This window comes from Etheostoma spectabile, chromosome 2 (assembly GCF_008692095.1).
Source record: "Etheostoma spectabile isolate EspeVRDwgs_2016 chromosome 2, UIUC_Espe_1.0, whole genome shotgun sequence".
Lineage (NCBI taxonomy): Eukaryota > Metazoa > Chordata > Actinopteri > Perciformes > Percidae > Etheostoma > Etheostoma spectabile.
Window position 1 is genome coordinate 6,032,171 of NC_045734.1, and position 10,936 is coordinate 6,043,106.

General features: G+C 40.7%; 1 protein-coding gene across 6 annotated transcripts in view; it reads left to right on the forward strand.

Annotated features, from left to right (window-relative positions):
* ilf3a (interleukin enhancer binding factor 3a) overlaps positions 1–10,936 on the forward strand; it is an 18,348-nt gene that overhangs the window by 5,258 nt on the left and 2,154 nt on the right. For all 6 annotated transcript variants that reach the window (XM_032527218.1, XM_032527258.1, XM_032527234.1 and 3 more), the window contains exons 7-16: positions 879–970; positions 1,486–1,581; positions 2,215–2,326; positions 2,411–2,508; positions 2,769–2,877; positions 2,974–3,123; positions 5,098–5,288; positions 6,485–6,604; positions 6,800–6,931; positions 9,087–9,257. In XM_032527218.1, the coding sequence (XP_032383109.1) occupies positions 879–970; positions 1,486–1,581; positions 2,215–2,326; positions 2,411–2,508; positions 2,769–2,877; positions 2,974–3,123; positions 5,098–5,288; positions 6,485–6,604; positions 6,800–6,931; positions 9,087–9,257 (1,271 nt within the window). The remainder of the gene's footprint in view (positions 1–878; positions 971–1,485; positions 1,582–2,214; positions 2,327–2,410; positions 2,509–2,768; positions 2,878–2,973; positions 3,124–5,097; positions 5,289–6,484; positions 6,605–6,799; positions 6,932–9,086; positions 9,258–10,936) is intronic.

The window sequence follows — 10,936 nt, forward strand, 5'->3', positions numbered from 1 at the left end:
GTTATTGTTGAAAACAAGTGAAGGAGCTTTCTCAGAGATACCTTTTTTTTTCTTCTTCTTGTTTTTTTATAAATATACCCCGCCTAGGCTATTCATTTCAGATAATTTTCATTTACATGTGTTGCAGCTGTATTTATGTGCAACATACAACTTCAACATAAGAGGACTGTAGCACAATAAGGATGTGAAAGCAGTTACAAATAGCTATGTGACAAAATTATTTTTTTGTTAAAATCAACAGATAATCATGATAATTAATCGTGATCTCAATATTGCTCAAAATAATTGTGATTATCATTTTGCCCATAATCGTGCAGCCCTAATCTGTAGTGTAGAAAATGAGCTAAAACTTGCACAAAGCTGGTATGGCCCAGTTGTTTTTCGTAAGGCCAGTTAAAGCCACTTTTAGATCAGGTACATCAGTTTTGCTGCAGTGTGGGGCTGACGTGAAGATTCTCTAAATGCTTGTAATTTGCAATTGATTGCCTTTTAGTTTGTCAAGTTTTTTAGGGACGCTGGACCTTTGACCAACTGGACATACTGTCTCAGGAGGGGGGGAAGCAGCAAACCCAAGCCGAGGGATAGGGGGTATTTACTGTAGTTTACACTGCACACATTAACAACATGCTATGTAATTTTGTAAGTACTACTGTGTCTTTGACATTCTTCCACTTTCACACACTGTGGAAAGGTTAACTGGCGTCTGTGACAGATGACTATTATGCTTGTTGGGACCATAGATTAATACATTAGGTTCCTGGGACCCCCTTTCCCTGCTGCTGCTGGTTTGGGGAAAGCTGCTACTCCCTGAGCTGCAAGACAGATCCGACCCCCTTGGTCAAACTGTACCTTTTCTTCTTACCCCACCTCGTCAATAGAAACGCAAACAGTCAACGATCCGCCGGACGTTCTGGACAGGCAGAAATGCCTAACTGCCTTGGCGTCTCTCCGCCACGCCAAGTGGTTCCAGGTTTGCATTCACGTCCTTATTTGTACATAAGGTTGAACTGTTTCTTTGAATGGTCTCTTATTATCCATTTAGAGATAGTGACAGTTTTAAAATGTGCTCTCAGTTGTTGATGTAGTCTTTTATAATCTTCCAAAAAGGGAAGTGTCTTCAACTCCAGAGTTTTACTTGGTAACTCATAAAGAGTGATCTGCTGATCCATACCAATGTCAGATTGATTGGTATTGACACCAGCATATACTTTGATTTATCCAAATGTCCTCTGTCAGGCTGAGCCCTCAATATCAACTGTTGTGCAGTTTCTCCTATTGACCACAACAAACCGCATTTGGACAAATATGTGTGATAATTTGTATTAGTACTAACAGTTGATGAACAGTTGATTTGAAGATGGCTCAGTTCTGACCTGTCTGTGCTTTGTTTTCTGGGTCGTTTTGTGGAACCTTAAGGCACAGGGTTGAGGTGACATCCGAGGCAGCAACACCTCACACTGAACTGCCTTTTGTTTGTGTCTCCAGGCCAAAGTCATAGACCTGAGTTCTGCTGTTGTCGTGATCCGGATCATGAGAGACTTGTGTAACCGTGTTCCTACCTGGACGCCTCTCTCCGGATGGGTGAGCATGGGAGGAGCTGGTTGCACATGTTGCAGCTAAGAGGAAGTTCTGTACAAACCAGCCTAATTTTTGGAGTTTTTTCCATTAATGGTACCGGCTCGGCTTGGCTCGACTTGACCAGGCCAGTGATCTAACGCGACACACACACACAGAACGTTGGTGTGTTGTTTTTGATTTTTGGCATGTAGCTATTGCCACAGCTAGAAGACAAATTAGTTTCAAAAGAAGCTGCATTTAACAAATAAAAAACCCACTGGCTAAACTATTTAAACGCGGCGGGTTTGTCCAGGACACCCCGCTGTCTGTCGCTAGCAATGATGACGCAGTGAATAGTGAGGATTCTCTCCGACCAATCAGTTGTCTGCAGGTTTTCAACTAAAAAAGTCACTTTTTAGTATCACCTCAGCTCGCTTAAAACCTTGACTGAGGTGGTACTAAAAAAATAAATAATTAAAAAAAAAAAGCATGTACCAGGGATGTTGTTTTCATAATGGAAAACAATAAAGGCGAGTCGACTAGGTACTGTGCAGTGGAAAGACGCCATTTGTCAGCTTCTCTTTAGCTCTTTGGCTTTTGTTTTCTAACGGCGCTTGATGAGTAGTGTCTTCACGTTGTGCTTTGTTCCCCACATAGCCTCTTGAGCTGCTGGTAGAGAAGGCTCTTGTTACATCTGAGAGACCAATGGGAGCAGGCGAGTCATTGCGCAGGGTTTTGGAGTGTGTTGCATCTGGAATGCTCTTGGAAGGTAAACTTTTTATTGAGTTGTCAAACCAGCATACGTCTTTATACACTGACAATAACATTAATGCACTACTTTAACTGTGCAAAGATGGCCCTGGATTAAAAGATCCATGTGAGAAGGAAGCGGTCGACGCCACTGAATGTCTGACTCCGCAGCAGCGTGAAGACATCACGCAGAGTGCTCAGGTAAGCTGAGGATGCTAATACATACAATACAACTGCAGTTTAGTAATCAGTCTTTCTGCCAGTGTGTTTAAAAATAAAATGCATTGTGTTCAATGGAAATAAAATGTTTTTTTAACCAGACATTTAAAAAAAGTCAAATGAAATACAGTGAAACCGAGATATTTATGTTGAAGGTTATCATACCGACAGAATTGTATACTTGTCCATGACTTATTGCATGCACCTAAGCACACTCTTTTACTTTAACATTTTCCATTTAGTTTGCCCTAAGGCTGTGTGCGTTTGGACAAATGCACAAGGTGTTGGGGATGGACTTAAAACCTCTAAAGCCACGGAAATCAATAGGTGCGGGCAGCAAAGGTGGCTCAGGTACCTAATGATCCTTTCCTCTTTTCTGTGCAGTTCAGTAAAAAGATTTTGCATGAAACGATGTGTTCTCAGGCTTGTTTCTGCTGTTTCATGCAGCCCAGATACCACCTGCAGGACAGTTCAACCTGACTGCTAAGAGATCGTACACAGAGGTAGATAAAGAAGAAGAAGATGAGGAGGAGCCACAGCTCAACAGCAAACAGAGGAAATTTCTCAAGTTTCAGAAGCGCTTTCAGAGGAAATCATGTTAGTAAAGACTATTCAAGGCCCCGGTATAGGCTGAGCCTTTTTACTGTTAAATGAACTGTAGATATTTGAAATTGACTGTAATATAAAGAAAATGGCTTGACAGCTCCCCAAAAGTAAAGCCAAAACATCTCATTCATCCCCTGGTAGCTGGCTGCTATAAAGGGCATAAACCATGCCACGTCCAGGACATCGGCCACACTGTAGAACCAAAGTGCCTGTCAAATAAATGTTTCCCAAAGATGGTTTCTGTTAATTTAGGTAGTTATTATCGCACTGATTGTTATAATTTTTCTGATGACTTTGGATTTTATTTGTAATTTAAAGCTATAAAAACAGAGTGAGAATTAGTCATAATTAATTCCTGGGATTAACTCACATTTGGCGGCGTGGGTGTGTTGGTGGCTCCTCCGCCCAAACACTACTGCACAGATTTGGGCTCCAAATTCACAACATGGTAGCGTCTGTATCTGGGATATTTTGGCTTTACTTTTGTACATTTGGAGGAAGTAGAGCTGCATCATCCATCTTTATAGACAGTCTGATATTTTATTTAAGTCTTTAACTTGAACTTCATGACACTACTTGACCCTGTCATTGTACAGGTGTTATAATATACAACTGTATGTTGTCAATTCAACAGGGCTTATTTAAAGAAACCCTGGGTTCAATTGGAGTCTTGGCTCTTTCAATTTTCCATCCTAATTAAGTTTTTACAATACATTTTTTACATGCATTCTCATGCCCTGAGATGTCAGTTTATGTACACTTAGCTAAATCTAATGCAATTTAATCTGTACCTAATAATAAATTGGCAACGCAATCTAACTATAAACCAAGACATCTCTCTGTGTGTGTGTGTCTCTCTCCTTCGCAAAAACCGTTCATTCAAACTACTTCACACTTAGCAGATGTATTTCTGGGGACCCAAGGAAGTGCAGTGTAGCATCTGCATGCATTATACTTTAATGAAAAGTGCGAATGCTTTTTGATAGTGCATGTCATCCTTGCACCAGGGTCCATGCTAATCTTTTTATTTATTCCAGTTAATGTGAGGTGACATAAGATTGCTGCCTGAGTACTGATGAACTCTATTGTGCGGAACCAGGCATGTATGTTTGGTCGGAATGGTTTCGGGTGTATGCTGGAGTAGAACGCACTGCAGGAGCAGGTTGTAACGGTCTGAAATCCAGTGGTAGCAGATGGATAAACAGTGCCACGCTGTGTAGTGTTTTTAGAGGGGACCCCTATTAACTGTTACACCACCAAATGGCATGCTGGCTACACCTTGCTTCTCCCTGCTTGGGCACCTAAGATGTTCTGTTGTAGCTAGACTCGCATTGCCCATATATTTCCTCAGCACTAGAATATGGTCTAGCTACACCGCTTATCTAACCACTGACTTGTTTTTATTTCTTTAAACCAATCACAATTGTCCCGTGCAGCGCTAAGGCCTGAATGCAGAGACAAAAATTGCAAAATTAGCAGAAGGGGAGGGACATGTCAGGCGTTATCCCATTACATCTGGTGAGGCAGACTACATTGTAGCAAACTCTTAGCTTCAACAAGGTAATTCAGAATTAACGTGTTTGTTCCCGGAAATAGGCTTTTTCAAAATAGGCAGCATATAGGCCTACTCTAGCATAGTCAGGGGACGCAACTATGTCATAGCAGGTGTATTTAGGAGGATCCAAGGGAGTGCAGTGTGAAGTTTGGATGAGCGGTTCTTGAAAAAGATGCAACAGCGGTACTGGAGGCTAAGTACTCGTCATAAGTTAAAGGATAGGTTTCCATGCGTACACGCAGAATGAATCTGGAATGTTTTGACTGCAAATAGAATCTTGGTGTATTGATTTTTTTTTTGTATTTTTTTTTTATAAATATGTAAATGTGCTTAAGAAATGTACAAAAGTTCCACATTTGATTGCTCACATTTCTCTTTCTGCCTTCCCTACCTGTTTCTTTTCTCTGTAGTCACAGATGATTTCAGCATGAATGCTGTAATGCGTCTAAACCAGTACAGACCTGGCCTGGAGTACCGACTTACATCTCAGACTGGTCCCGTTCATGAGCCGGTTTTCACAATGGCTGTAGACGTAAATGGGAAGACCTACGAAGCAACGGGGCCCTCCAAACGAGCTGCCAAGCTTAATGTAGCAACCAAGGCAAGATTATTGTCTACATAAGTTGCTTTAGTATTGCAGTGCAATAGTAAAAATTAATAATGATCAACAATTAATGTATACCCAAAATATATAACAATAACTAATACCTCAAAATGATGCATCATAAACACATACACTACCGGTCAAAAGTTTGGGGTCACTTAGAAATTTCCATTGCACTCCATTATAGACAGAATCCCAGCTGAGATCAGTTGCATTGTTTTTTTAACCAGCGCAGCAGTTTTTCAATTACATTATGTGCTGACATAATTGCAAAAGCGTTCGCCAATGTTTTTCTAGTTAGTTTTTTAAAATGATATCAGATTAGTAAACATAATGTGCCTTTGGATGATTGGAGGAATGGTTGCTGATAATGGGTAATGTAGATATTGTATTAAAGATCAGCCACCCACTCAGATCAGCTGGTATTCTGTCTATAATGGAGTGGAATAGAAATTTGTAAGTGACCCCAAACTTTTGATCGGTAGTGTACATTCGTACCAAAGTTGATGGCTCTCAACGTCAGCTATCAGAATTAATTTATCTTCAATGACAGCATTTAAACTTAACTTGAATTTGTCACCCAACAGTTCATAGTAATGCTATTTTAATGTTTTAGATCACTTTGGTACTCCTGGACAGTTAGTTCAACATACATTAAAGGACATGAGTAAGAATAGCTTCTGCAATGCAGGAGCTAATGAGTATCGTAAATAAACAAGCAAAATCAATGTACTTTTTAATGGCAATAGTTGTATTATCCTGTTGATCGTAATGTCTTCTGAGTTATTGTGAAGATTGGATCTTAGCTGTAGCCCTCTATCACCAAACATCATCATAGTGGTCATCAACGGCCCAAAGAGATGTAAAAACAAGCAAGACAGCATCCTTTTTCCTTACACCACAATGTATGCTATTCTATACTCAAAAGTGTGGTGCTGCCCATGTGATTACAGTTCATCAGGTCAGCCTGCCTTAAGACATCAGATCCTGTTCTATAACTATACACAATGCATTCTGTATGTCTCTGATCTGTAAACAACTTTAGCATTTCTTTCCTAGATTTCCAGAACACCTAGAACATGTGCCTGTCTTGTTGTCTTGTGTCATTGTTGACCATTCTTCCTCGTTACAGCCCACACTAAGCATGTGAATGAATGAAGGGTTGTTAACGTTTTGACTTTTGTAATTAACAGGCCCTGCAGGATCTCGGTCTTCCGACAGGCTCAGAATCTAAAGCAGAGACCATTAGTGAGGTTGAAGGAACCCAGGAATTAGTAAAAGCTGCTAGCACAGCCTCTACTACATCAGACGACGTATGTACCTCCGGTTCATCCCTTTCGTAGTGGTGTTTTAAGAGGCCTCTTTAAAAATTATTTTTAAAAATCCCATGCAATAAAGCTGTCTCAGCATTTGCTTTTCTCCAGTGAGAAAACAAAACGTGAGATGTTCTTAAGGCTTTGTAGTCACGTGTGCTTAACAGCCAGTATTTGTCTATTTGCTATAAACAGAGTGGGCAGGGTCCTATCTTAACCAAACATGGCAAGAACCCTGTGATGGAGCTGAATGAGAAGCGCCGCAGTCTGAAGTATGCGCTGTCTGCAGAGACGGGGGGTTCCCATGAAAAGTGCTTTGTCATGGAGGTGAGTCAGCAGTATCATTAGCACAGGCTACCCCCGGGGTCTTAAGTCTTATTTTCAATATTCTAAAAATAAGGCCTTAAAAGTATTTAATTAAAAAAAGTCTTAAATTATGTCTTGTTCTTTCACAGGATTAAATAAATACCGTAACGTCATAGATAATGCTTTGTGTGTGACTTTACAATTGACCCCGTGTGACCTGGATGTGAAATATGCCAGTACAAGTACTGTTTACGTCAGTGTTTTACTTTACGCTCTTGACCGTGGATTGTGCGCGACTATATCCACAACTTTCCACTTCCAGGATTGCTCGAGTGTTGGAGGAAATTCCGCCGGATGCATGTATTTTAGCGAATGTCAATTTTGTTTAGCTTTCTTTTTGTTGGCATTCTAAACTCTGGTGGATTTCTGAGGACTATGGTTAACTGCTCCTCAGATCTCTGCAGGGTAAATCCAGACAGCTAGCTAGACTATCTGTCCAATCTGAGTTTTCTGGTGCACGACTAAAACAACTTTTGAACGTATATACTGTACATCCACCAAAACAAATTCCTTTCCGGGGGTATTTTGCAGCGTTTCCATGCGGAGTTTAGTGCTGCCCATAACAATTGTGATTGGTTTAAAGAAAGAAAACCAGAGCATGTTTTTCTCCCATCCCGAAATGGACTTTCGGGATGTGGACTTCCCAGACCTTCCTTTGCTGCGCCTTGGAAGATGGTCTCGCAAACCGAGACTACTTTCCAGCTAAGGTTAGCTTGTCAGGTAGAATGGGCAATTGTCTGAGCACAACAAGCGAATCGGTGTGTGAGTCAGTCTAGTGCTAATGAAACGGCGGAGCTGGAAGACCCGCTTGCAGGTTCCTGATCAGCTAGCAATGGAGAGAGTGCTGTCTATGACGAGGACGGTGTTGGCGGTGCTCCACCTTTTGTGGGGTATGTTGGAAACCAGGCACGCACATTTGACGGCATCACCCAGGGTGAAAAATCGAAACAAACCGGAGCCCAACTCTCTATCCCTGCTGCTTTCAAGCAACATTTTGACGCAAAAGCAATGAAACAATCATTGTAGCAATAGGCATTTGCATTGGAATATTATATTGTTTTATAGCATAAGAGGTCTTCATGCAACAAATACTTTATTATCTTAAGTTATTAGAGTACAAACACACCTTACAAAGCTATTATGAACTAATTATGATAGGTATTATGATAAAATGTTTTTATTCAATTCAGGTTACGTTACATAGTAAATAATTCTTTTCTCAGGCCTAAAATCCACACTGATTTCCCATTATGTGGCCATCAAGTTGGCATTAAATTTCATCCTACGTGGTATTAAAAAGGTCTTAAAAAGTCGTAAATGTGACTTGAAGAATCCTGGGAGTACCCTGTATACAAGAAACAAGACTAAAAAGATAATCAAAAAATTTGTTTTTGCTTTCTTAGTGTCTAGTGAACGCACAAGTCCAATAGTTTAGAAGTGTTACAGCCTCTTGCTTTGACGCTTACACCTCTTTCACACAAATGACCTGGGTTCAGGCCAACATGGGTATATCCCTGGTCATGACAATTCAGAAATGCATAACTATTTGCACGTCATATTAAACTAACTAACCCCAAACACCACCAGAAATAGTGTTTTGTAGGTACTTGAATTTGTCATTGTACAGTGGAGAGCCAGATAATTAAAGCTTATTTTATGATTGATATCATTAAAAATAAAGTTGGGCTTTGCTGTCTGCTTCACAACCTTTTGTTTTTTAAGACAGAGGGGAGAAAAAGAGAGATTTGCGCTACCCGTGGTGGACTGCAAGCTAGAGAAGTGTGTCTCCTGCGAGAGAGGGGAGTGAGGGGCGGTGCTGATAGAATTAAGCTCAAGTTTTTATATATATACCTTTTATTTAAATTCTACTCCTGGTATGTTACAGGTAGTTTTGCCTGTAAATTTTGGTCCAATCCTCCTTGGGTTCCTGGGTTGTGAGGCCAAGACGTTCGATGAGCGTTCCCATTCAAACACACAGTCAACATTGGTTCAGTTGTGGTTGAGCCCTGGGGGTGAAAGGGGTGTTTGTAGAAGAATCATATAAGAATAAATACTGATAGACATTAATGCCTGTTTAGGGTAAAAATGTTGATGCATTACCTTTTTTTCTGTGTAGGTGGAAGTTGATGGGCAGAAGTTTAAAGGGAGAGGCTCTAATAAGAAGGAAGCAAAGGCCTACGCTGCCCTCGCTGCTCTGGAGAAGCTGTTTCCAGAAGACGGAGATGAAGATTCAAACGCCAACAGAAATTCTAGTTTTACAAAGAAGAAGGTCACCTACACAGACATGGTAAGTTATCTAGTTAAGGATGTGATCTATGGTTTATCGAGGTAATATTGCTGAAAAGTCAGGGTGCATTTTCATTAGAGTGTACAAGGTATTAAATAATTGCATTTTATTTATTTTAAGTTCCTTATAGTTCCTTTAGTTAAATATCAACATTTTAATTTAAACCTTCAACACATAGCTCTGTTGTTTGGAAATTTGTAGTGCTGTCAGTAGCAAGAAAAACAAAACAATCGGTGCTGCCTACACCGTGTTATCCTCCTGCTAGAGTTAGCACCCAACAGGCTTAAACAGGGCAAGTTTTAAACGTGTTTTAAGCCTCTACACATGTTCAAAATGTCATTACCAGGGCCTCGCCATGTGCAGTGATTCCTTCTCAGTGAACACAGTGAATCTGACTGCTGGAGATGTGACAGAAATGCATGAAAATTGTGTTAATCCATACCTCTGTTTATTTCCTGTTTTCCAGCGCTAGTCCACACTAGTCGATTGTCGAACACATCCAATCCAATATTCCAAAATGTATTTTTTCCACACATAAAAAAAACGATTAGTCATTGTTATGTCCTTAGTAATGACTATGTAGAAACAGGCAGCAGGTCAAATGTTCAATAACCCACTGTTGTTTAGTTACCTGTGCATGTGGTCAATAGCTCTTGAACTCTTGTAGCTCTTCTGGCTCCACTGGGGTGTCAGGTTACAGCCTGTTTCTACATAGTCATTACTAACGGCATAACGGCAAAGCGTTAGTTTTTTTGTGAAAAAATCAGGGCTGGGCAAGTTAACGCGTTAATATCGCGTTAACTAATTAATTAATTAAAGCCGACAATTTTTTTATTGCGCTTTAAGGCAGTTTTTATTATTTCTTTATTATTGTAAAAGTTTGTTGCTCACAGGCTTTGTAAATACTGCAAAGTTGAATTTTCTTATTTACCAGAGTACTTCCAGTCTGTAATATCACCTTGACAGTTGATACCAGCAAATCATTCAACAAAACACACAGTGGCGCGAGGCTTCGACAGACTACGTTAGATGCAGCGTGGGGGTAAGTTTAGATAAACAAAGGCAAGAGACGCTTACAAATGCCATAGCGACGTGGATAGCTACAGACTGCAGGTCCTTTAGGGTGGTGGGGGACATCGGTCTGAGAATCGCAACGACGACGGCAGGTATGAGATTCCCTCAACACACACCATCACAAGAATACACGAGTTGTTTGAAAAGGAGAGGACTGCAAAAGCGTCCACCCTACAACATGCACCCTAGGGACTACTGGACTCATTGGGGACTACTGGACTGGGTAACCAGAATTACCTCGGAGTTCCAGTGCATTATACTGATAAAAAGTGGGCACTGCATTCACATGCTCTGACTGTAGTGAAACCAGAGGACAGACATTATGCTGAGACATGCGCGGGACACTTATTGAAGTTGCACAGCAGTGGAATGTGTCAAATAGAGTCACTGCAGTTAGCACAGATAGTACGAATAGATGCGGAATCTGATCGCTGCTGCGAGCCTTCTGCCTTCTGATCATGTCCCCTGCTTTGTGCACGGTCTCCGGCGTTCTGTCACAGTGTCTCTGCTTTACAGCACGTTCCAACCGGATGGAATTCCCCTCTGGACATGATAAATACATTATGTTTAAGTTGAGATACACTAAATATTTTATTTAACTGCTA